The sequence below is a fragment of the Primulina tabacum genome, chromosome 14 (genome assembly GCF_025594145.1).
Source record: "Primulina tabacum isolate GXHZ01 chromosome 14, ASM2559414v2, whole genome shotgun sequence".
Lineage (NCBI taxonomy): Eukaryota > Viridiplantae > Streptophyta > Magnoliopsida > Lamiales > Gesneriaceae > Primulina > Primulina tabacum.
This window is the reverse complement of record NC_134563.1, coordinates 32,520,998-32,546,756: the sequence shown is the minus strand read 5'-3', so window position 1 is coordinate 32,546,756 and position 25,759 is coordinate 32,520,998. Positions and strand designations below refer to the sequence as shown.

General features: G+C 33.4%; 4 protein-coding genes across 14 annotated transcripts; 3 read left to right on the top strand and 1 right to left on the bottom strand.

Moving 5' to 3' along the window:
• The first annotated feature begins 6,554 nt into the window (after positions 1-6,554).
• LOC142524596 (metal tolerance protein A2-like) lies at positions 6,555-8,721 on the top strand. The gene is made up of 2 exons (XM_075628630.1): positions 6,555-6,736; positions 7,338-8,721. The coding sequence occupies exons 1-2, from the start codon at positions 6,671-6,673 to the stop codon at positions 8,595-8,597; spliced, it is 1,326 nt and encodes a 441-aa protein (XP_075484745.1). The 5' UTR covers positions 6,555-6,670; the 3' UTR covers positions 8,598-8,721.
• A 408-nt stretch (positions 8,722-9,129) lies between these two features.
• LOC142525667 (uncharacterized) lies at positions 9,130-12,486 on the top strand. Of its 9 annotated transcripts, none has more exons than XM_075630017.1 (5): positions 9,130-9,313; positions 9,417-9,484; positions 10,442-10,521; positions 11,040-11,159; positions 11,252-12,486. In XM_075630017.1, exons 1-5 carry the CDS (start codon positions 9,279-9,281, stop codon positions 11,348-11,350), a joined length of 402 nt encoding a protein of 133 aa, XP_075486132.1. In that variant the 5' UTR covers positions 9,130-9,278; the 3' UTR covers positions 11,351-12,486. The 9 variants fall into 9 exon arrangements, 4 of the variants coding, with proteins under 4 accessions (XP_075486132.1, XP_075486133.1, XP_075486131.1 ...); XR_012815124.1 differs by lacking the exon at positions 10,442-10,521 and having other exon boundaries at positions 9,132-9,313; positions 9,395-9,484; positions 11,252-11,462; positions 12,202-12,482; XR_012815127.1 differs by having other exon boundaries at positions 10,407-11,159.
• A 3,826-nt stretch (positions 12,487-16,312) lies between these two features.
• LOC142524609 (alpha,alpha-trehalose-phosphate synthase [UDP-forming] 5-like) lies at positions 16,313-20,459 on the top strand. Of its 3 annotated transcripts, none has more exons than XM_075628644.1 (4): positions 16,313-16,612; positions 17,154-19,235; positions 19,374-19,647; positions 19,968-20,459. In XM_075628644.1, the coding sequence occupies exons 2-4, from the start codon at positions 17,245-17,247 to the stop codon at positions 20,265-20,267; spliced, it is 2,565 nt and encodes an 854-aa protein (XP_075484759.1). In that variant the 5' UTR covers positions 16,313-16,612; positions 17,154-17,244; the 3' UTR covers positions 20,268-20,459. The 3 variants fall into 3 exon arrangements, with proteins under 3 accessions (XP_075484759.1, XP_075484760.1, XP_075484758.1); XM_075628645.1 differs by lacking the exon at positions 16,313-16,612 and adding an exon at positions 16,651-16,922; XM_075628643.1 differs by lacking the exon at positions 16,313-16,612 and adding an exon at positions 16,651-16,962.
• Positions 20,460-21,622: 1,163 nt separating this feature from the next.
• LOC142524611 (putative membrane protein At4g09580) lies at positions 21,623-25,065 on the bottom strand. The gene is made up of 4 exons (XM_075628646.1): positions 24,532-25,065; positions 22,681-22,951; positions 22,436-22,606; positions 21,623-22,026 (listed from the first exon to the last, which is right to left on the bottom strand). The coding sequence occupies exons 1-4, from the start codon at positions 24,759-24,761 to the stop codon at positions 21,898-21,900; spliced, it is 801 nt and encodes a 266-aa protein (XP_075484761.1). The 5' UTR covers positions 24,762-25,065; the 3' UTR covers positions 21,623-21,897.
• Positions 25,066-25,759: the final 694 nt, after the last annotated feature.

Sequence of the window (25,759 nt, the reverse complement as noted above, 5' to 3'; positions counted from 1 at the left end):
CATGAATGACCCAAATAAGGTATATATATCACAAAATACGACTCGTGAGACCGTCTCACACAAATTTTTGTCCAGAATCTAATAATAAAAAAAGATTTTTCACAATATAATTCCATACAAAGAAGTCCTTACTTTAAAGATACGTGCTTCATGAAAACATAAGTATTCTGGTAAATGTTTAATTATTTTAAATAAATCAAGACAACGTTAATTATTAAAGTTTTAATTTATATATATTTCCAATAAATCAGCTTACAAGTTAATTAAGATTAATTCTTTTTTAATTTTTTTCCTAAAAATATAATATAATAATGTTATTATGAATATGAGTGAGCATTCGACTTACTGATCAAATTGAATTTTTAGATATCGAACAGATCGATTTTTTTAAAAAAAAATTGAAATTGATTGGATTTTGATGTAAACTGAACAAAACCCAACCGGTTCAAAATCAAACCGAAATAAATGATCATTCAAAAAAATTTAAATATTACTTAAAAAAAAATCTAAAACCAACACAAATGTAAAGGTTAGCTAAAGCCTATTGTTTAAACCAAAAATTAATTATGTATATTGTGAGTATTATTTTAAGCCTATATAAAAATTAATATTATTTTAAAAAATATCGGTTAACCAATTATTTAAAATAAAAAATCAAAATCCAACCGATTTAACTAATATTTTAAAAATTAATCGAACCAAAATTTTGAACTAATTCGATCATATCGGTTGATATAGTTTAACTGAATAAAGTAATAATCACTCTTAACTATAGTAGATCTTCTTGTTCACATATTTATATTCATAAATAAATCGTCTCGATCCATATCTAGAGCAAAAAGCAATAATTTTTATAAAAATAATAATTTTTTGTGAGTCACATCTAGTTGGAGATTCATCTAAAAATAATTGACATTTTAAATTATCTCATAAAATTTTTGTGTGCCTAATTATGAATACGTATAGACGACATAGTGCATGTGCCATTTATATCTTTAAAAAAAAACACTGAACTACTTTTTGAATGTCATAAATTATATTCGAAGCTTCAGTCACCATCAAACTCGAAGACCGAAAGGTTCCTCTAATATTGAATCTAAGAAAATTAATGTATAAAATTAAATAAGTTAATATTTTTTATCGCTGAAATGTAGATTATCTAATATATATTTTTAATTTGTTGCATTCAAAAACGTGTGTAAGACGGTCTTACGAATCATATTTTGTGAGACATATCTCTTATTTGGGTCTTCCATGAAAAATTATTATTTTTTATGTCAAGAGTATTAATTTTTACTGTGAATATCGGTAGGGTTAACCCGTCTCACAAATAAAGATTCGTGAGACCGTCTCATACCTACTCGAAGATAAATTATCATTTTTCTTTCATATTACTATATTTTTAGATAGTTGTTGCATGTTTACTCTCTATATATGGAAACAGTCAACAATTTTAGAGTGAGAACAACTTGCAATTTCTGGGCAGGTGAAAACTGAGGGGTATTTGATTTATTTTTTCAATATCAGCATATTTTTTTTATTTTTAATCGGTTATCATTGAGTTCCTGAGAGTTATATATGTAGACTTAACAATCTCGCTCGAACTAGTTTTTTAGTGGAGCTAGACCTAAATCCATGGAAAACCTGTACAATAATTATTCTAAATAAGTTTTATTAAAATAAAATTCATATAATAATTATAGAAATCAGTGAGGTGCTATAGTGCAATTTGATTGTGATAATATTAAAAATAAATTGCAATGAAAATTTTAGGAAAAATTATTGGTGTAAGGTCAATTTGGGAAGAAAAATGTAGTGTCTTCTTTTGTCTTTATACAGATTTTTATATAATAGTATAGATAGTATAGATATTTCTCTTAGCACTTTCCACTTAAAAGTAATGAAAAAAATAAAAGAAAATTTATTTTTAAAGAATACTGTTATTTATTAAATATTTTTTACTTTATTATTATCATCATTAATTTTTCATATTATTAGTTTTTTTCAATATTATAATTCTAAATTAAGTTGTTATTAGTAATAATATTATTAATTCATATTGTTTTCATTTATTTATATGAAAAACAAAAAATATCTACAAAAAGTTAAATGATCAACATCAACTGGATGAAGTAAATGTTTAAAACAACGCTGTTAAATTTTTAATGGTAAATTTGGAGAGAGATCATGAATTTGTTTGGATAAATTTATATTATGTCAATTTCAGATTCATTATCTATTAATTGAGACAATTATAATAATAATTAAAATAGATTTGAAATATACACAAAAATATATTTCATTTCAATCCCCAAGTTTCAAATCCATTGATCACATACAACCTAAAATCTTTGGAGTTTCATTGTTTTATTTTTTTGTTGTTGATGATGATTTTTGGTCAAGTAATGATAGAATTTTTAGTATAATGTAGATGTACTGATTTTTCGTACCCGAAGAGAAGCGATAATATAATTTTTTTGACATTCAAAATGTTCATTGAGCTTCGTATGATTAAATCATGCATATGGTGTTTTAGAATAATTTTTTTTGCGTAAATAATGCTGCTCCAACTATTCCGGATTTTAAATGGAGATATTTTTTTTTGTAAATCTCTACAAACAGATCTTCCTCCTCTTCAATCCTCTAATCAGGTCCATGATCAGATAACTGAACAGATCGAACTGGAGATCTAAACGAATTTTTTAGTCCAAAGGTGATCACGTGAATTTCACAAATCTGACACCGATGAAGTCGGAACGACGACGTGGCAGTGCTGTGGATGAGCGGTCGTGTGCTTCCAAAAGACAGGTGGTTGATTTTTTTGCGTGAGAAAGATAGAGGAAGAATTTTTGTAGACAAAAACTTGAATGTAAGATTTATCTGTGTCCTTCAACTATTGATTACACGTATATTAAAAATTCTCTTCTTGATCTAATCAGGAATCTCATTTTATCATAATATTGTTTTTTATTATTCAAAAGGTTTGTATTTTCCACTATTGAAAATATCATACATAATTAAATTATCATCAATTTTTGATAAGATATATCTATATATATGCACACACGTATATATACATATATATATATATTTATGTTTTAAATTAAATATTTTATTTAATTATTCAATTAATTATTAATTGACTAATTTATTTTAGACTCTTCAATAATGTTTGAATTTTTCACTTAATAATCATTACTATTAATTTGCTATTTAATTAGTATATTTTAAATAGATAACAGTGAATTCGTTATAACCCGATCAATAATAAGAGTTATAAACTTCCATTAGACGGAATCAACTTATAAACTTATTTATTAGTAATCTATTTGATCTCCATCAAACTACAGTGGCCAGATTCAACTCTTGGAACTCGACTATCTCAATAGAAACACAAAATCCATACTCGTGATCCTCAATGGTTCAAGAATACACAACTAGCTGTGAGTTCACAACTTCATGTAATTCAAAACAACATTTGTTTATATTCGGGTTAACCCTAATTAAGCTCATTCTTTTCATCAGCACTTTGATCAAGAACGGCAGAACTCAAGACATCGCCCCATTATCCTCAAGGTATCACTGATAGTGCCTGCAAAAACCTTAGGTTGTGGTTGCATACAGTACAGTCCCTTCAATTAATATATCTCGATCGAATCTCCAACCATTGACATATCGAGAGTTGTAAATGAATTCAATAATGATATGTTGTATCTTTGACTAATAATAGTGACATGATATGTGCAACTGAGGAAATACATTTTTCAAAATGTACATGTCTTACTCTGACCAGATATTCTATGTTCTATTAACTCATCAGATCACATATGATATCTTTACCTATAGATCAGCGGTTAATCCTCGACTATGATGCATTGACTCCCACGTATTTCGAACCTCACCTCCTGATGACTCTCAATAGAGTCGGTAAATCGATCAAAGTACATGCTAGTACGTAGATGATCTACGTTATTCCGGATCAAATGACTAATGATGTACGACCATAACCACAAACTATTCCACTTGATAAGTGATAACCGCTTAGAAAGTTCGATGGAGGGTTGTTCAGTTTATTATTAAATTATCACACATATGTGTGAATGAACATATGCATGTCCTTACCAATGAAACACGACATTTACATCACATATGTTAGTCTTAAGTTCGAGCGATCTTTATATTTATTTTATGCAGTTAAATTGACTAGAAATCAATTAAAATATACAATACGTTTCATAACGAGTTTCATGATCTTACGTTGAGAGACATACCTCATGATACCTATTGTATATTCAAAGACTTTATTTATATAGCTTGCATGAGTATACATATAAAATAAATATCATAACTGGATAAAACAAAAAATATTATTAAAATAAAAATCAATGAAACTCAAACCATAAATGGGATAATTTGATGTCTACTCTAACATATAAACGGTTCTGTCGATGCTACCTATGAGGGCAGTGCCCCCACAAGATCTAGGCCGTTGATTTTAAAAAATTTGATAGACCCCGCATATGAATTGGTGGACCCCGCATATATGTGGTTAAATTTGGGCCTTTGATCTTCTCATGGGGGCAGTACCCCATGAGGTAGGGTGAAATATTCCGGAACGCTGCGTGTAGTTAATGCGTGTAGTTAATGATGTATTTAAGGCTAATTAACTACACGCGATAAAAATGGAATCGACAGAACGAGTTGTCAATGGCAGTCAAACTAATTATGCAATTCTACAAAATTGACAGCAACACCACTACATATTTTTCCTATACATGTACATATAACTTTTAAAGTCCTTATTCTTCTTTTTTTTCTTGGAATTAACATACACTAATTTTTTGTATGCTCTAGGTAAATCTGAAAGACTGACGTAGTAGCATATAAACCATGTTGAATAAGTAAACTATATTGGACAAACTCCGTATGACTGTGAAGATAGATGCAGAGAATAATTGAACATTTGACATCTTCGTAGATGTTCGTTCCCTTACCATCTCAGTTACTTATTGGACAACACCCCCTCCTGTTTTTCATATACATGTACTTATAAGTTATAAAGTTCTCAGTCTTCCTTCAAATGTATATCAAATTATTAAAATTGTTTGCATCCCTAAATATATATTAAATTATGCTTCAATATACACTCGTATATAGATATTAGCTCTCTAAAATTGGTACTCATACATGAATTATTGATTTATTATCAAATCGATGTATAAACTAGTATAAATAGTTTGAACGATACATATATTATTTTTTTTAGAGTACACGTATAATATTATTCGAGATTACAAAGATATAATGTAAGTAACAGATTACTGACGAAACTTGAGCATGGACACGAGATTTACTTATCTCGGACAAAGAAAGTACAAATAAACAATTAAATTTACCTAAATAAATTAGAAATTATCTGCAATCAGCGAGACTCGAACCTGAGACCAACAAATCTCAATGCCTCAAATTTAACTATTGAGCCAAGGCTTCATTGGCCGATACATAACCTGATACCAACAAGCTTCAAAACCTCACTGTAACTATTGAGCTACGACCTCATTGACCAATACATATATTATTAAATTTCAAACTGATACATGGATTAACTGCTAACATAACATAAGTTAACTAATGCATATATTCTAAATTTATTAAATTTAACCGAATTATTTTTACCTTCTTTGGGTGAATTGAGTAAAAAAATAACATCTTTACCTTCAAAATCTTTCAATTCTAACATCTAAACACTTAAAAACTACATGTAATATCAAATTAAATTAAGTCTCTTGTGAGACTGTCTCACAGATACACGAATCTTTATCTGTGAGACGTGTCAATCCTACTGATATTCACACTAAAAAGTAATACTTTTAGCATAAAAAATAATATTTTTCATGGATGACCTAAATAAAATATTTGTCTCACAAAATACGTACCGTAAGACCGTCTCACACAAGTTTTTGCCGTTAAATTAATTAGCATATACTAATTTTTACATATCAATTTGAATTTTATTATAAAAAGTTGAAATTTTTTTTAGAGTTAGAAATTTATTTAAATATAATATAATTAATTTAAAATCTCACGCAATCGCCGATATTTGAAACTTTTACGAAAAATAAAGTAACTTATCCACATTAAAAAGACATGTTTTTAATAATTTATGTGCAAATCCTATATTAAAATAATATTCTCCTTTCCTTTTTTTTTTTTTTAAAGATACTCTTTGTAAATAATGTTAGCAATTTCACGACTCACGACGAGTGGCGAAAACAGAGGGTACAGGAATCATCCCAAAAGGTTTTTCAAGATTTCTCCCAATCTCTCTCACCATTTGCAAAGGTACTCTTTTTGCATCCTTCTTCTGATTCACTCTTATACATTTATCGATGCATGCGAGGGATTCTCCTCTTTTTAGATTTCTGTTTTTCTTTCACCGGAAAAAAATGCGAGATCCAGTGTCTGCTAGTTCATGAGTTGCCTTTGAATTCATTAGTTTTCGTTTGTTTGTTTGTTTCATGGTGATATTGTTATAACGATGTTCGCTTTTTCGGAAAAGTTTCATTGAATGGCATGTGTATTTCGTGGAAAGGACTTGGCCCGTTTTGTTGATTAGTGCGCATACGTCACCGAACACAGTAGAGATATTATTTATGATTCGAATAAGATAATGGGATTTCTTGTATGCAATTCTTATCCTGTGTTCTTCTCTCTCCGTCCTAATTATTGGCACGAGGTACTTTAATTAATGTGATTAATTAATCTTGATTATTTGTATTGGATGCCTTAGTTCCTGTTTGCTGGAATACCTGGCGGAAATTTGTGGATCCTGTTTGATTTTCGAACTTATAATGAGGGATGTCTGATTTTCCTTTGGATTTGTTTCTATGTGAATTCTTGCCTCTTGTGTTTACTGGGATTTTAACTTTTTATCCTAATTGAGTAAAAGGTTTCTGCTCGAAGTTCGCGTGGTTGCTTGATGCGTGGTTACTTGGAACTAGTAATGACTACATCCGAGTTTGCCCTGAATTAATTAGACTGCCATCTTATGGATTATAGGATTTATATTTCATGCTTGATGTGGTAATTTACTAGCAATACTGGTTCCTGTTATTAGATTTATTAAAGATTTTTCTAGGCAAATTATGTGGATATTGTTTTCTCCAACTTCTTGTAGATTCTCTTGTGAAGAATTGGTTTTGTGTACTGCTTGCTCAATGTAGCTAGCTGACTATAGATAAACAAATACTCGAGTGTTTCATGGAAAAATTTGTTCTGCAACTCGTTTAACTAAAATAAGATGAACATATAATGAAGTTTGTGTTATGTGCATTTAGATGGATACACGACATCCAGAACATGGGCATGTAATAGAGGTTTGCACGGATGTGATAGCTAGAGAGAGGGGATCTGCAGGGATCAAGGCGTGTGGGGGAGCAGCATGTGGTTTTTCAGATGCCCAGAGCAGTTCTAAAGATGCCCAAGAGCGTTCGGCGTCCATGAGGAAACTCTTAATTGCGGTTGCATTGTGCATCGTTTTTATGAGTGTTGAAGTTGTTGGAGGTATCAAAGCCAATAGTCTTGCGATATTGACTGATGCAGCACATTTGCTGTCGGATGTCGCTGCTTTTGCGATTTCTTTGTTTTCACTATGGGCAGGAGGATGGGAAGCTACTCCACGTCAGTCTTATGGGTTTTTTAGAATAGAGATACTGGGGGCACTGGTCTCAATCCAGATGATATGGCTTCTTGCTGGGATCCTTGTCTATGAAGCCATTTTTCGACTCACACATGATACAGGTGAAGTCCAAGGATTTCTGATGTTTTTGGTCTCCGCTTTTGGGTTATTAGTCAATGTCATCATGGCTATCTTGCTGGGCCACGATCATGGTCACGGACATGGCCATGGTCACGATCATGGGCATGGTTCGGAGCACGGCCATGGACATCATGAACACGAGGATCATGATCATGGCTCAGAGGATGCTCATGTGCTGCACCACCATGGAGTCAGCGTTACCTATCATGACCCAAGACATTCCAAACACGACGATCATCACCATATCCATGATGGCGGCTCTACGGAACCTTTGCTCGAGAATTCCGATGGAGGTGAAAATGAGTTGGAAGGCGGACATGAGAAGAAGAAAAAGAAGCAATGGAATATAAATGTTCAGGGGGCTTACCTTCATGTACTTGGAGATTCCATACAAAGCATTGGGGTTATGATTGGTGGAGCTATCATATGGTATAAACCAGAGTGGAAAATTATTGATCTTATTTGTACCCTCATATTTTCCATTATCGTTCTGGGAACCACTATTAGGATGCTACGGAACATTCTTGAGGTTCTCATGGAAAGCACTCCTAGAGAGATTGACGCAACAAGGCTCGAAAAGGGCCTTTGTGATATGGAAGAGGTCGTGGCGATTCATGAGTTGCATATCTGGGCGATCACTGTGGGAAAAGTTTTACTAGCTTGCCACGTGAAAGTCAAGCCCGAAGCTGATGCTGACATGGTATTGGACAAGGTAATCGACTATATCAAGAGGGAATACAACATCAGTCACGTAACTATTCAAATAGAAAGAGAATAGATCCCATAAGTCCTGTATGTGCTGGTACTGTGTCAAAGTCTGTTTTGAGTTGAGACGCCGCAATTGTTTTCATCTGTAAAACCGTATTCTAGTAGCCAAGTAATACCTTTATATTGGGTTTTCAGCTAGAGTTTTGATTTTGACTACAGTCTGCAATTCTTTTAGCTTTCGTGGATTGATTTTAGTTTGGGGTAACATTGAGACCTTTATTGACTTACTGCTATGCCTTTCTTAGCTTTGGAACTTTTCATATTACTAATTAAAAAGATTTCGATAAATCACTAATAAGGATAATTAAAAGAGTTTTGATCAAACCGTTGCTATTTTATCGTAGAAGTAAAGTTGAAAAATGCTGATAAACTTAAGATTATAGATTTTTAACCTGAATTAATTTTAATAAAAGATATATAATTATAATGATAAAACTAATCAAATTATTATTATAGAAATCATAATAGATTTTAATATTTTATTTTAAAGTAAGTGTGATTATTTTAATTATAATTTAAATAATAAATTTTAAATCTACTCAATTCACTTTTCTTTAGTCAAGTGGTCTAGTATTTATTTGGCGGGAAAGAGGAGGAAACGGAATAGGCGGCTGAATGAGCTCGTCGGTGGCGGAGGAGGTGGAGGTTCCGGACTTGGTGTGTGAACTGGATTGCGCCCAAGGCGTTGTCGATGTCCTCACCTCTATCCGCTGGAAACGGCATCAAGTATGTTTCATAAACCTTCCCAATTTTCTTTGCGACAACTTTGGATCATAATCGATTATTATTTACCATTCTTGTGATTAGGATGCTGTTGTTGAAATATCAGAACACGGGATAGTAATAATTGTCGAGGAAACTGCTTGTCTTCAAGCCAAGGTTTATCTTCAACGCGAGGTATTCATATTAGAAGTTTTCTGATGCTCAGAGTTTTAATTCTTTCACAGTAGTTTATTGAGAGAACTGCTTTCGACGTGTTTGTCGGTAGAAGAATTATTGTCAGCAAATGGGTGCTGTGCATTAATTGTCAGCCAATGAGTGCGATGCATTAAATTGACATATGACAAAGGATATTCAGACGAATAATGTCTTACATACCTGTCATCCTATAGTATTTGTAAATTGTTTTTTTTATTAAAAGTGTGTGTTGTACATCTTTTCATCTTGCTTGTGGTTTTTATCATAATAATATTTAGAGTTTTTCCACGTAAATCTCGGTGTCTAGTTTATTTTTTATTTTCATATTTATTATCTCAAATTACCGCACGTGAGACTAACAATTGTTCAGTTTTTGGAGTTTTATTTTTTTAGCTATTTGTTAAATATGACTACGGGGCTCACGGGAGGCCACGATTTGGGGTGCGCTTAGGGCTCTTTGTTGACTGTGTCAACACATTTTCTGTTTCTGGACTCTCCGACATTCTTGAGACCCGTTATCCGGGGTCTGATATGCTACTTTTGCTACGGTTTGGCACAATAATTCCTGCAATGCATGGGGGAAATACAACTACGGGATCAAAATTATAGAAAACTAAGTTTTCCTGAGCGTAATATGTAAAGAACTAAGATAAAAAAAAAAAAATTCTGGTCGATTCCTGAATAATTATGTGACCATGAGCTTTTTGGTTGATCTCAATTTGAGGTTGGACAATTCCTGATAATTTAAAAACTGTTAAGTTTCTCTGCTGCATTGTTTAGGAAGTGTTAGTTCGTAAAACCTAACTGAATTTTCATTACTACTGAATATGATTCATATTTAAGTTAGGATTACATTGACAAATTGACTCATTATTTGATCTTTCTGCTTCCCTTGTCTTAGATCTGTTGACTCTTCTAATGCTTGAATTTATGCAGAGATGAGGACAAGGATCCCAGAGACAGTATCATGGGACTATAATTTTGGAACTGCTGGAAACACTCCTATGAGTTTCACGGTTAAAGTATTCCTAGTACATTATGCTTTACTCAAGTTACTTTAAAAAAGGTTAAAAAAACTGTCTTGAAGCTGAATAATCTCTATAACTAAAACTAGTGCAAAACTCTTGATCTATGGTAAGCTTAATGTATTTTTAACATAAAATAAGGAGATGATTTCCTATGGTCATGAAATGGACTTGAGAAATAGGGGTTACTTAATAAGATTAGATATCCTATTTATCAAAGTAGGATGTGCAAGAAATCCTTGTCAAACTAATGTATGTCAAGATTCGTCATACTCAACTTTAAAATCCAGTTTCTCTTACTCGACTTCAACATAGGATTAAAAAATGTAAAGCAGACATCATAGCCATCTAATGCTCTGTGAGCATCAAGTGGCATGTAATGACCTGCAGCGGCTAATTGATGAATAACCACCACAATTCATTCAATGACCATATGTACATGTGTTATTAATTAATATCTATATCTATATATGTATCTATGTTTATATATTTATATTTGTGGTCGATAGGCTCCAGCTCTGAAGGAAGCTATCGACGATCTTGAATGGTCCGGATCAAACATTCAGATAAATTTAATGTCATCTCCTCAATCTGTTGCCTTCAGAGGTGAAGGCCTTGGGGACTTACAGGTAATCTCAAAATCCAGTACAAACAAGATAAATTTGCTTCAAGCTCAAGGGCCTCTTTCTTTATATAAAAATGTTTGTCGCTTATCATGCAGATAGACATAAACTACTATGCTTACACGGATCTTTTGATTGCCTTTAGTTGTGATCGGCAAATATCTCACAGATTCTTCTCATTGACTATTTCCTCCTGAAAATATTCCTTTGAACGTGTTTACATTGACCGGCTTGATGTTATGCAACATCACCTGCAATGTGACAAAATGGTACTGCCTACTGGTTGGCACCTTGACTTGTTTTGGACAGGTACAGGTACAAATTCCTACTTGCAACGACTTCTAACGTTCCGAGCATTGTAATTCGAGATAATCGAGGGAGCAAATTTACTATTGGGAGAGGTGGGATGTTGAAGTTCAGCAACTTGTCGCGGTTGCAAAACCCCGTGCTTCGCACCCTCGCAATGATTCTGCTGGGTATCAGCAACCCAGCTGCATTGCTTACATTGTATTTTTCGTCAAGCCTGAGATAGAGGAAGATAACGCTGATGATTCTTAAGACCGATCCGCTTTGATATTTTCGTGAATGACGTGCTGTAAATTATTTCCGACTGTTCTAATACGTCTCATGTGCATGACCTATTACTCTCTTGCTATGCATGTTTCTTGTCCTCTGAAAGGCCATTTTAACACATAATAGTAAAGGAGATTAGATTTGATTTGTTGAGTGTACCTCCTAGTAGTAATTTATTTTTGAAAAAATTTTAATTTATGCTGTTTAAAACCATTTAACTATAAACGAAACAAGGGAATTGAGTTCTCATTTGTTTAATGTACCTCCAAAGTATGATTTCTTGGTAATGGGTATTTTTATAATATGTAATAATTGTACTTTTTTTTTTCAAACTTTTGATAGCAAAACTTGGGAACTAAACATTTTCAAATTTTTAAAGAGAGTAATTTGTAAAGCTGCAGCAATCGCATTTCATTTCATTATGCTACTTGACAGTCTTGACTGTTTCACCTCTGTTTTTATTTTATGTTTGTAGTATATTTGCAGCGATGGAACGCCTTATTAGATGTGATCATGCTTCGAGAAGGGGACGATGGGTGGTAAGTTATGATCACATGGTAGCCTTCCTGGAAATGATTGGTAGACTTGGAATTTGTACGCATTGATTCGGAGACCTTGGTATTTTAGTTAAGTTTTTTTTGGTACTTATCATGTAAGATATATTGATAGGCTCGTAATTGGGATATTTTTGTTATCATATTTTTCATTGATTTAACTTCTGATATTCTTAATTGATACATTTTTGTTTTATTTTGTTGTAGGAAAAAATTTCTTTTGTCTTGAAGCCAAGTTGAGCTAAACAGATATTTTATCATATTTAAAGTTGTCAAGATAAAGTTGTGAAAAAAAAACAAAAACAAAAACATGTGGCCACGCCTTGTGACTGTTCTTCTGCTACCTGTGAAACTGGAGTTGGCAATAATTACAAAGAGTGAAATTCGAAATTTGTGAATATTATACTAGATTTTAGAGTTCTAATTATAATGTTTCACTTGTAAAAAAAATGGAGATGGAATTTGTTATTGGGAGACACAAATAATAGATAGAGTTTTATTCAATAAAAACTCTATATTCATTTTTTGATATCTTTTTAACATTTTGTTTTTTTTTAGTTAATGAGCTTTTCTCTTGAGTTCAATTAACCAATTACACTGAAAAGCAAGGAGGCACAAAAATTGGATAAAATTTCGCTCTTTTCAACATGAAAGACAAGGAATTTCTTATTTTCTCTCCACAACTCTAGGCTAAGTTTTTTTTAAAATTTTTGATTCAAATAATATTTCTACCAGTGATACAAATGAATAATGGAAACTCCTTGAATCAGAACTTGGTAATATTAAATTTTCCATTTTATAGTTATTTCTTGTGATTGTTTATTTCTTTTTGTATACTGAATTAGTTATTTTATTTTATTTATTTTTAATCAAATAAATCCTTTTTTATTGTATTTCCTCGAAAAAAATAAATCTCTCGTTCGCTGTTATTCGATCATACTCACCATTACACTCATTTTATTTAGATAGTAGGAATCTAAAGCATGGTGGTTCAACGACAGCGCACCAAATATTGACGTCGTTGCCAGGGATCGGTGCAAGGTTAGTTTTTTTTAGCCTTGTTATTTTCTTTTTTTTTTATGGCTCTTTCTTCTTATATAGTTGATTCATCAAGAGAATTAAAATTTGAAAATTTTTTGTTGTGAAATACTTCGTGATGTTCTATCGATAAATATTCAAAAGTTGTGCACTACAAAATGGAGAGCCATTCTACGCAGCATGGGGAAGATTCAATAATTTAGTAACAACATTCAGAAATCATGATTTTTCTAACTATGTTCTTATTCGAATCTTCCTTAAAAGTTTAGATCCAGTTATACGAATATGGGTATTTAACGGGGGTACTGACAACTGGTTTATCTACTACTTAGTCGAGATGAAGACAATGTGATATATTTGCTGGATGATATGGCCGACTTTGACTACCATCAGTATTGGGATCTTTTGCTGCAGAGTTGGAGCTACCAATACCACCTAAAAATTAGCGATCCTGATTTTGCAGACCGACCTTTCGAGTATAAAAAAGTGTGGAATATAGTCTTGATTTAATCATAAATTGATTGAATGACATGAAAAGCAAGCGTGTGACATTGAATGAGAAAGCTATGAAGCCTCAGTTTGAAGAAGTTTGAAAGAAATAGCATACAAAGATTAGTCACAGTGAAGTTGAGAGAACAAGCTCCTAATTCTATCAATTTAATCTCTCGATGATATTATCATACACACATCTAGGAGATCCTTGTCTTTTTCCAACATCGATTTCAAAAGATTTTGTCCTCCAAGAGCAAATATTGATGTTTTCTCCCCATGTTTACCATTCTATATGGAGTTTTGTTGAGGAGACGAGCTTACATTATATACATGAAGTCAAACTTGAAGGTATATGAGATCAAGATCAAATATACACACACACAATTTGGTCTTGGTCCCATATACCTTCAAGTTCGGCTTCATTTATATAATGTAAGCTCGTCTTCTCAACAAAACTTCAATCTACAAGATTGTCTAAAAAGATAACTATTATGATAGTATATATACAACAACAAATTTATAAAATATTTACGCTAAAAAAAGAGGAATACCCAACGAACTTTGTCTATGATCACATTGAGGAGAACGAAGAAATCGATTCTTCTCATTGAGGAAGAAAATAATGGACCGTTTGCAATAAAGCGCTGAAAGAAGTTTTAGCAAGAACTCAATTTTTTTGTAAAAAAATAATCTATATTTAATATGATATCTTTAATTGTGAATATATAATATATAAAAGGGTGATGGAATATTCAGTGCAAATTGAGACAAACAAGAAAACGATTATATTTTATTTTTTTTCCGTTGGGAATCAATTTGATGGTCATGTGAACCCGCATCCATCGAAATAGTTTACCCTTAAAATATCAGACATTATTGTGCAATATTAAATGATTGAATAACACTTTGGTCCCCAGTTTCCTAATCTAACGAAAGAGAAATGTTGGGTCTTTGTCTTTATTTGTAATAAATTATTGGGTTTGCTCTTTATTTAAGTGAATATATATGTATAGACATAGAGATTCTTGATTTGTACTTCATCGTTATTATAATGACCAAATTATAGCATCGGCCACCGTGTAATGAATTTAAACAAATTGTTGGAATTCCCAAAATTATACATTCGAGCACGGCTGTAATAAGGACTCAAAAATAAATAAATAAATAAAAGTCAATCAAAACCCTAAAGTTAACTAGTAGAATTTAAATACTATATTATATTAATGAAAGTGAAGATTAAAGTAAACAACTTTATCATTAACATTATTATCTAAAAATACTTATTAGTCCATAACGAGTGTAAAAAAAACAATAAATTTTAACTTCAAAATTTTCAAGTGTTTTTTTATTTATACAATAATGCTTATTAATAAATATTGTATAAAAAAATTACTTTTGATTTCTAAAAATGCATCAATTTTTTTTTTTCAAAATTCATTTTTCCCGTAATATCATTACAAAAATATAATAAAATAAAATTCAAACACTAAACTAGATAGGAAAATAATATTGCGATATATAGTTACACTTTATACCAATTAAAGAGTAGGTGTACTTGTGAAACGGTCTCACGAATTTTTTTTGTGAGACGGGTCAACCCTACCGATATCCACAATAAAAAGTAATAGTCTTAGCATACAAGTAATATTTTTTCATGGATAACCCAAATAAGAGATCTGTCTCACAAAATACGACCCGTGAAATCGTCTCACCCAAATTTTTGTCCCAATTAAAATGTACACATATGCATGCACTGCTTATGGATGATTACTAACTATTTATTAAAGGACAAACTTAAATAATTTGGCCAAAATATCCTTCACATTGAATAAGATAAGATTTAAATCTTATAAAAATGATTATTTACAACAAATTTACGATAATATTATATAATAAATTAAGTATTTATTTTGAATTTTAGTTTATTATATAAATGTTTCTTCATTAAAAAGCGCCTCACCTTTTTCTTGTAATTTAACAAATTATACAAAAAATATAATAAATATCTAGTTTGTACTAATCAAATAACATATCGCTTTAGAGTAAGTATTTTGTGAGACAATTTCACGAATCTTTATTATGGGAGAGAGGTCAACTCTACCGATATTAACAATAAAAAGTAATAATATTAACATAAAAAGTAAAAAAATTTCATTGATAACCCAAATAAGAGATCCGTCTCACAAAATACGACCCGTGAGACCGTCTCATACAAGTTTTTATACCGCTTTATCAATATTATGAACTAAATTTGTGTGGCTTGGATCCGTAAATTATATGTTTAAATTAATATAAAATGAAAAGTATATTTCTAAAAAAAAATATTAAATCAAGTAAAGAAGTAATTTATACCAACTTAATACACAGTTTCAAGGGGCGAGCCCGAGATTGCATGAAGTGTTCGTCGACATTTGTTAGGTAACGACAATTACATTACCCTTAACCATAGTTAATTACAATGGAGACAGATTTTTAGCTGCGTTGAGTTTCTTCCTTTTTGCTTTCATTACCCTTTCCATAATTCCCACCTTTTCTCTCTTCTTAATTTTTGTGTTTGAGAAAAAGAATTTACCACTGCATAAAGATATAATCATTGTGGGTTGTACTGTATTGTTCCATAGATATGTGATTATAACGAGTATTTCCCAATAGGCAATAACAAAGAAGCAAAAGGGTGTTAAAAAATATTTTCCTTGTTGCCACTGGAGAGCTAGCGAATGGGAATCTGATCTGGGGTATATATATATTTTTAGTGGGAATCTTTGGTGTTTTTAAGGTGACTTTTTCGCACTATCTTGAAAGGTAAACGCTTCTTTACCACTCTAATTGGTTGCTGCATAGTTTTGCTTTTGTTTATTTTCAATTTTCTTTAAGATTATTGCCACTTTCATGACCACTTTTAATAGTACTTGATGCTTTTTTAATGCTTTCGCTGAGTTTTTGAGCTTTGCTCATGGTCCCTTCAGTCGACAAGTTCCCACACTCCACATTTTAAGAACCCTTCTTTATTGATGGAAGATGGGTGTTTCTTGTAAAAATTACCGCCTTTAGCAGACAGATTTGCTGCGGATATTTGGAATACTGCGTCACTTTGTGCTCATTCTGATGACTGGTCCTTGTTTACGATCTTGTTGATGTGGAGCTTGTTTATTGTAATTCTTATTTAGTTGATTTAGATTTATAGCATGTATGAAGGTTTATTAATTTTTTTGCTGTAAGTTTTTTATTTCTCTCTCTGCTAAATTTCGGGAATAGGACCATCATCCATTCTGCTTTAATTGAATTTTTTTTGTCTGTGAATTAATATTCCTCCCTCGTTTCTTTTATCTGGTTTTGTTTGTAGAGTTCAGATTTTGATCAGATAAGTAAAGTGCAGAGTGCTCGAACTAATAATTATTTCAGCTGGTCTGATTACGATACATATTCTTCAAGTAATGGTTTCGAGGTCATACTCAAATTTATTGGATCTTAACTCGGGTGGTTCACCGAGCTTCACCCGGGGGGCAAAGAAAATGTCCCGAGTTGCAACTGTGGCAGGAGTTTTATCTGAGCTAGACGATGACAGTAGGAGCACTGGATCAGATGTTCCCTCATCTATATCTCAAGATCGGGTGATTATTGTCGGAAACCAACTCCCACTTCGTGCGCATCGCAGGGAGTCAGATGGTGATGGGGCATGGGACTTTAGTTGGGACGAGGACTCTCTTCTTTTACAACTAAAAGATGGGCTCGGAGAAGATGTGGAAGTAATTTACGTGGGTTGTCTGAAAGAAGAGATTGATCCTAGCGAACAAGAAGATGTTGCTCAAACTTTACTCGAAACATTCAAATGTGTCCCGGCCTTCATCCCGCTCGAACTTTTCAGTAAATTCTACCATGGATTCTGCAAACAGCACCTCTGGCCTTTATTTCACTACATGCTTCCTCTATCTCCAGATCTTGGGGGCAGGTTCGACCGTTCCCTGTGGCAAGCTTACGTCTCTGTAAACAAAATATTCGCCGACAAAGTAATGGAAGTGATATCTCCTGATGATGATTTTGTGTGGGTACATGATTACCATTTAATGGTATTGCCGACATTTCTGAGAAAGAGGTTCAATAGGGTGAAGCTTGGGTTTTTCCTCCACACTCCATTCCCATCATCAGAGATATATAGAACTCTACCTGTAAGAATCGAACTTCTACAAGCACTATTGAACTCTGACCTTATCGGATTCCATACGTTTGATTATGCGAGACATTTCCTTTCTTGTTGTAGTAGGATGCTGGGGGTATCATACCAATCTAAACGTGGCTATATAGGGCTCGAGTACTATGGCCGTACGGTCAGCATTAAAATACTTCCAGTTGGGATACATATGCGTCAACTTTGCTCAGTGCTGGCTCTTCAAGAAACCGAGTCTAAAATAGCAGAATTACGTGATAAATTTAGGGGTCGGACTGTTCTGCTAGGAGTTGATGACATGGACATATTTAAAGGAATTAGCCTGAAGCTTCTGGCCTTTGAACAATTGCTTAACCAACATCCTGATATGAAAGGAAAAGTTGTGTTAGTTCAAATTGCAAATCCTGCTAGAGGCCGTGGGAGAGACGTACAGGAGGTTCAGTCGGAAACTTATGCCACTGTTACAAGAATTAATGAGTGTTTTGGAGAACCAGGATATGAGCCAGTGGTTTTGATCAATACGTCACTTAATTTCTTTGAGCGTATAGCATACTATGTTATTTCCGAGTGTTGTCTTGTCACGGCAGTGAGAGATGGAATGAATCTAATACCATATGAGTACGTAGTATGCAGACAAGGAACTGACAAGCTAGATGAAATATTGGGCTTGAATCCATCGGTGCCAAAGAAAAGCATGCTGGTTGTTTCTGAATTTATCGGATGCTCCCCATCTCTTAGTGGTGCTATTCGAGTTAATCCATGGAACATAGATACTGTGGCAGAAGCTATGGATTCTGCCTTGATATTCCCTGAGCAAGAAAAACAAATGCGGCACGATAAGCACTATAAGTATGTAAGTAGTCATGATGTTGCTTATTGGGCTAATAGCTTTTTGCAAGATCTCAGAAGAGCATGTCAGGACCATGTCAGGAGGAGGTGCTGGGGTATTGGTTTTGGTTTAGGATTTCGTGTGATCGCCTTGGATCCAAGCTTCAGAAAGCTGTCCGTTGAACACATTGTATCAGCATATAAGAGGACCAAGAGCCGTGCAATTCTTTTGGACTATGACGGCACAATGACGGTGCAGAGTGCTGTTGATATGAGTCCAAACATCGACTCTATTCAAATTTTGAATAATTTGTGCATAGACCCAAAGAATGTGGTTTTTATTGTCAGTGGGAAGAAGAAAGAGATCTTAACGCGATGGTTTGTTTCCTGTGAAAACCTTGGCGTGGGCGCTGAGCATGGCTATCTTGTGAGGTAAAAAACTGTTATGTTTGGTCTGATGAGGAATTTTTTTTGTGTTTCAAATCGAAGTTGCAGGCATATCTTAAGATCAACAATACAGATGCTATAGAAAACATTGTAGCTGAAAACTGAAAATTATTTCCTTTTCAGGCCAAATCGCAATGCAGAATGGGAGACGTGTGTGGCTGTTTCAGATTTCTACTGGAAGCAGATTGCTGAACCAGTGATGCAGTTGTATACAGAAACTACTGATGGTTCTTTTATCGAACCAAAAGAGAGTGCGCTTGTCTGGAACTATCAACTTGCGGACCCAGATTTTGGGTCATGTCAAGCTAAGGAGCTTCTTGATCATCTAGAAAGTGTTCTGGCAAATGAACCTGTTTCAGTCAAGAGTGGCCAGCATTTTGTCGAAGTAAAGCCACAGGTTAGCATACAGGCAGTTGTAACAGTCTTTTAATATTTGTTATTATTTCCTGATGAACTTTATGTAGACTTGAGAAACTTTAGCATATTTCTTGAGGGAGATTTGTTGAAACCTGGGACACATATACATGCAATGTGCCCTGAAAGATTTTGCCACCTAGATGCATCTAGGATGTTAAATGCTAATTTATCACTTGACTTGAAAATTTACTGCGAGGGGTAAGAGTGAATCACGGTTCAACAAGTAGAGTCCATAGCCATGTAAATTTGATCCGGAGCCCATTTTATTTCCGGTTCTTTATGGTCTTTTTTCTTCACCAGGGCGTGAACAAAGGCCTAGTAGCTGAACAAATGCTCGCAACAATGCGACAAAGGGAAGTGCTTCCTGATTTTGTGCTTTGCATAGGAGATGACCGGTCTGACGAGGACATGTTTGAGGTGATAACCAGTGCCATGGCTGATGCAACTCTTTCTCCGATTGCTGAAGTTTTCGCATGCACTGTCGGACAAAAGCCGAGCAAGGCCAAGTACTACTTAGACGACACTGCTGAGATCTTGAGGATGCTTCAAGGCCTTGCAGATGCTTCTGAGCAATCTGCTAAAAGCTTATCTGTTAGCTAGTTCTCTTAAGATTCAAGTATTCTTTGTGAATGGAACGTTTTTCATTGAGGTGTTCGAACTTTTTTAGGTTCGTTTAGCGATTTGCTGAAATTGGAGTTGTAGTAGTGTATTTTGCTTGAAATAACTTATAAATTTTTTTTTACGATGTAAATGATGCATAATAATTACCCGCACCAAATGCGTGCGTTGTGTTCTCGGAATTAATTATATTTCCAGTAGTCATATAATTATGATAATGAATGAGAATACATGAGCATAATAATTTATGATAAAAATTAGAGTTGGTTGGGTATAATATCTCTCTCTTGAGACTAACTCGCTCTTTTTTTTTTAAAAAAAAAAAAATCTCTCAAGTTCACTGATGTCATCATCTATAGCCAATAATCTATGCCTGTCAATCGTTTAATAAAACATCAACTGAAATTGAAAAATTACACTTTCGGTTAAGATTGAAACTTGTACATAACTTAACTTCAAAAACTAGTTCAAAGGGAGAAAATTGTCCAAGTCTATATATGTAACTTACAGGTTATTTATCCAACCGATGTGGAACAACTAACACATTTATCCAACTGATGTGGGACAACTAACACACCACCTCACGCCCAGGAATGAAAATTTGGAGCGTGAAGTTTTACAAATGATACAACTATGGGCAGAACGAGTGGCCCAATTATGGAAAGTCCAACACATAACGGTGAAAACTGAACTCTGATATCATGTTAAGATTTGAATTTGGACCAAAGTCAACCCCAAAAATTAGCCCAAAGAGAAAAGATTATCAAAATCCATATATGCAACAACGCGTGGATTTGGAGAAAATTATTTCTACTATTTGAAATCGATAATGGGATAACATATTTCTTTGGGTGACAAAAGATGACTTTTAGTAAAATGACAATTACATATCCTTAAATTTCCTTCACTTTCTCATGCAAAAGACTGAAAAGCGGAAAAAAATGAATGAACTTTCTCGATAAATTAAAGTGAAGAAAAAGCCTGATAGTTAAAAAGTTATTTCCCAAATCAATTAAGATATTAATTCCAACAAAAAAGTAAAAACATTAAGATATTTGGGTAGCTCATGTGTCACATCAAGATTTACAATGATTGGTTAATTAATAATTTATTTATTAATCGACTTTTTTTTATTAATAAATTGAATTTGATTTAAAATGGAAGAAGGAAGTATTAGAAATGGCCTCGTGGTGAAAAATCTTTGGCTAACAAACACTCCATCTCCCACTCTCATTTCTATTAATAAATTTTTATTTTCCATTGGTTTTATTAGGGAAAATGAATAATTGTCATATCTTGAATTCCATCTTCAATTCAGAATGGCGAAGAATTTGATAAACTGTGATTTATGAATTTGATACAACAAAAGTGAATACCATACCTTAAATTATACAACACGTGAGAGAATACTCTCTCTTGTTCACATGATCTAATAACGTAACAGCAACAATTATTTATTTCCCATTGAAGCGCAACAATCTGTCCTTGCAAGTTTCCAGCCAATGTCAGAAAGTTCTCGACAAATGGTGCTCAATCATCACAGCAATCAGGGATTCAAGACAAAGGGAGGAAGATGGAGCTCCAATCCAGTGGATCCCAGCTGTCGGTAGCATCAAGAATCGCTTTTGTTGCCCAATAATGGGGGAGTGACCGTTATTACCCCGATGACGAACATGATGGCTATAGACTGGATGTCATAGAGATCACCAACTGATTGCAACTCACCTAGGGTAATTCCAGCCTACACAAGCCCAGATGGTTATTAATTTGTATGTGCTAGCTTGAACATCCAAATGCAGATTATAAAGAGAGGCATATCGGCAAAAGGTGTGACAGTTAACTTTTGCTCTACATTATTGTCAACAAGTTTTGGCCTTTGCATCTCTTAACTTCTGCGCTATATGTTGGATTCACGATTTCTGGAGGAAAGTGAAAAGGAGATGCAAAATCGATGAAGTTTGATTATCGTGAACTTCTTGTCACGCAAAAACAACCTCAATGTATATGGATATATTGAACTATAAAAGAGAATGAAGATTTTAACAAAAGGATTCATCAATTTCCTATCCTCTTGACAATCCAATATTGCTATTTCCTACTATAAAGCATCCAACTAAACAAGAGTAATATAAGAATTGGAGAAGTGATACCCGAACAGTAATAAATGCTGCAGGGATGAGCCCAATGGAGGTAGCCAAGAAGAATATATGATATGGGACGTCAACAATCGGTGAAGCAAAATTTATAAATGTATTCGGAAGCGTAGGGGTCACTCTAAGGAAAAGCATGTAGTTGAGCAACCGTTGACGCCTTTTAGCAACCTGAGCATGAAAAAACCTTATTAATTCCAATAGATGTCACGAAGGAAAAATAACTCAGGTATGTCGAAAGTCACCTGGGACTGGAAAAAAGTTAATTTGTCAGGCCAAAGAGAGAAGACAAGTGGTCGGCCAACTAATTTAGATAAAAAATAGCAAGAAGATGCACCGGCTGTAGCTGCGAACACAACAAGAACTACACCTTTGACGACCCCAAAAAGTGCACCAGCAAGTAAGGACATAAAAACTGTTCCTGGAATCATAAAGGTCTGCATAAAAATGTAGACCAGATTGTACCCCACAAGAACCTGTAAGGTGTAGTCCCTTGTATAACTCTCCAGGTCATCCCTTCGGGAAAGAAGAAGTAAAATTAATAAGCATCACACATATCAGGGTTGCTATCTTTAAAAAAATTAAACGGGATTATTTCAGCAAAAATATTATAAACCTACCAAAATTACAACATATAACCAAAAGCAAAGATATCCAACAAATATAACAAGAAAATGAAGTATTACTGAAAAAAAGATTAGACAACACAAATTACAAGATCGAGTCTTGAACAGAACGCATATTACAGTGCATGTGCTATCTACCCAATTAGGTATGTGTATATGGGTATGCAGGAGCAACACATTTTGCTCAATTAACCAAAACTTCAAACATATACAGAACAAGTGTAACAAACATCCAATAAGATCGATCATCACGTCATTCCGATGCAACCAACAAGCAATAATAAATTATACATATAACTCGACATAAAATAAGCCAGAAGGTGAAATTGAAGCATGTCAGAGAAATAGAAAATTGATGAAGTTGATTCAACTTCTTGGTGATTGAAATTCAAATGAGCTGTTATATAAAACCTGTTGCAGTTCTGACACTCAAATTTCCAGAGTAACATAGTTGGATTATATAAATAGAAATGACACAAAATTTTATTTTGTGAGGGACTGATAGCCATGCTTCGTGATGCATCATTTAAGACAACTAGAAAGCACATTAATTCATTCTCAATGATAATCTCTTTACTCCATATCAAACAAATTGCAGCAACAGAGAATCCATAACGTATTCCATATCACTTTTCCTCCTCATTAAGACTAGTATAAGTAACTTCTGTGATATATTGTACAAGTATGTGAACTTGACTTCATTCTTGATGCAATTACCAAGCTATACACTTTTACAACATTTACCAATGTCTATGCAAGTCTAATCCTTTAAGCAGTTAATGAGTGACTAGGACAAAAATACATCCCCACAATCTATTTATCACAAAAAGTGTCTCAACTACAGTCTTTCAAACTCAAATGCATGCAAGTGATTTTCTTATTTGATTTTGCTCATTTGACACAAGGAAAGGTAAACCTCTAGCACAAAATGAAGCACACTGCTTTCAAAATATTTACGATTCATTAGACAAACAAAGAGGAAGAAACTTCCAAGAAAGTCACCGATAGTTTTTATTCCGTAAGTACATTTTTGTTCGAAGTTCCAACGTGAAAATGAGAAATTGCGTAAATTGGTCTCACGCTGAAAATCTTGTGACCTCACAACTATTAAGTTACCATTAAAGGTTATATGAAACCGAATAGACAGACGCATCAGAATGAATCTGTAAATCAAAATGGTAACTTCACCCTTAAGTCGAAGCGGAAGAACACAAAATTAGAAATCAAAATATATTACAAAACCTACTTAAAAAAAAACAAAAGGAAATAAAAGCCTCTTTTCAGCTAATGTAACCTGATCTCAGATTCCAAATGATTATTTCCACAATACAAATCAGATAAATAACCAATCCATTTTACAATTACACCAGCAAAACTAATTATCAGATCTACATATCAACAACAGCAATTAATTAAAAACAACCCGAATTTTTTTTTTTAAAAAGCAGCAACTAAAAAATTCTGAGAAACCTGAGGATTTGGAGGTCTTGAAGAGTACGAGGAAGCTTAAGAAAGCTGTAATCAGATGCGGGCATCGTGAAGTAAAGCCTCAACAACCCCGACACAAACCCCAACACGACGCCGCACACCGCCATCACCTCCCACACCGTCAGCGGGAACTTCCCAGATCTCGCTTCGTTTACATCACCGGCATTCCCAGATTTCGACAATGACACCCTTGTTTCCGATTCAGCTTTCATTTTTTCAAACCCAAAAGTTAAAATCAATCGAAAAGAAAGCTTGGGCGTCGCTTTTTCTTACCTGGGTTGCTGGAAATTATTGGCTTTAAAAAAAGAAAAAAGAAACTAGCAGACAATACATTCAAGCATACATGCACGTATGGGTAACAAGGATTCTGTGAATTTTTCAAAAATCGAAAATTTTGCTCAAATTCAATGAAGAGGTGGAGAGAAGGAGAGGATGAGTCGTTTCTTGTGTTAGCTTTGGAGACACTCCCACCCTTTATTCTTTCCACAAAATTTCAGGCTTGAGTTCAATGTGAGTCATTGTGTTGTCCACATATAGGGACGAGCTAGGAATGTTCCTTCATTCGCTTACATAGTGATAGTAAAAGTCTAAAAAGAGTAATCAAAGTATATGCATGTAAAGAATATACAAGAGAGATCCATTTATTTGATTCATATTTATCATAAATAACAATATTTTTCACATAATTATTAATATTTTTTCATAAATTGAGTCAGATTCGAAAATCCATCTCACATGAGTTTTTGTGAAGTTTTAATCAATCCGTTGGTAAAATTTGATTCAAAATTTGGATAAAACAAAAATGTAAAATCAATTAATATCTCATTTCCACACCAAAACGATTAATTGATTGGAAGACGGTAAAATAAGATTGTTTTTTTTTTTAAAAAAAGTTAGAAAATAAAAATGATATGAATAGAAGTTCATGTTTTTGGCAAAAACTTGTAGTGAGACGGTATCACGAATCGTATTTTGTGAGACAGATATCTTATTTGGATCATCCATAAAAAAATATTATTTTTTATGCTAAGAGAATGACTTTTTATTGTGAATATCGGTAGGGTTGACTCGTCTCACATAAAGATTCGTGAGACCGTCTCACAAGAGACCTACTCCATATTTTATACACAAGTTTTATCTCAAAATCTTTATCTTTCAGAAAATTAACTGTTGCATGTTGGTGACTGAATATATTCAGATGGATTTGGCC

Excerpts from the sequence above, each read along its gene's own strand:
- LOC142524609 (XM_075628644.1), top strand. The coding sequence starts at position 17,245 with ATGGTTTCGAGGTCATACTCAAATTTATTGGATCTTAACTCGGGTGGT. Across the intron at positions 19,236-19,373 it reads GAGCATGGCTATCTTGTGAG|GCCAAATCGCAATGCAGAAT; the intron begins GTAAAAAACTGT and ends TTTCCTTTTCAG. Across the intron at positions 19,648-19,967 it reads TTGTCGAAGTAAAGCCACAG|GGCGTGAACAAAGGCCTAGT; the intron begins GTTAGCATACAG and ends TTTCTTCACCAG.
- LOC142525667 (XM_075630015.1), top strand. The coding sequence starts at position 9,203 with ATGAGCTCGTCGGTGGCGGAGGAGGTGGAGGTTCCGGACTTGGTGTGT. Across the intron at positions 9,314-9,394 it reads TCCGCTGGAAACGGCATCAA|GATGCTGTTGTTGAAATATC; the intron begins GTATGTTTCATA and ends TCTTGTGATTAG. Across the intron at positions 11,160-11,251 it reads AAGGCCTTGGGGACTTACAG|ATAGACATAAACTACTATGC; the intron begins GTAATCTCAAAA and ends CTTATCATGCAG.
- LOC142524596 (XM_075628630.1), top strand. The coding sequence starts at position 6,671 with ATGGGATTTCTTGTATGCAATTCTTATCCTGTGTTCTTCTCTCTCCGT. Across the intron at positions 6,737-7,337 it reads GTCCTAATTATTGGCACGAG|ATGGATACACGACATCCAGA; the intron begins GTACTTTAATTA and ends ATGTGCATTTAG.
- LOC142524611 (XM_075628646.1), bottom strand. The coding sequence starts at position 24,761 with ATGAAAGCTGAATCGGAAACAAGGGTGTCATTGTCGAAATCTGGGAAT. Across the intron at positions 22,952-24,531 it reads CAAGACCTCCAAATCCTCAG|GGATGACCTGGAGAGTTATA; the intron begins GTTTCTCAGAAT and ends TCTTTCCCGAAG. Across the intron at positions 22,607-22,680 it reads TAACTTTTTTCCAGTCCCAG|GTTGCTAAAAGGCGTCAACG; the intron begins GTGACTTTCGAC and ends TTTCATGCTCAG.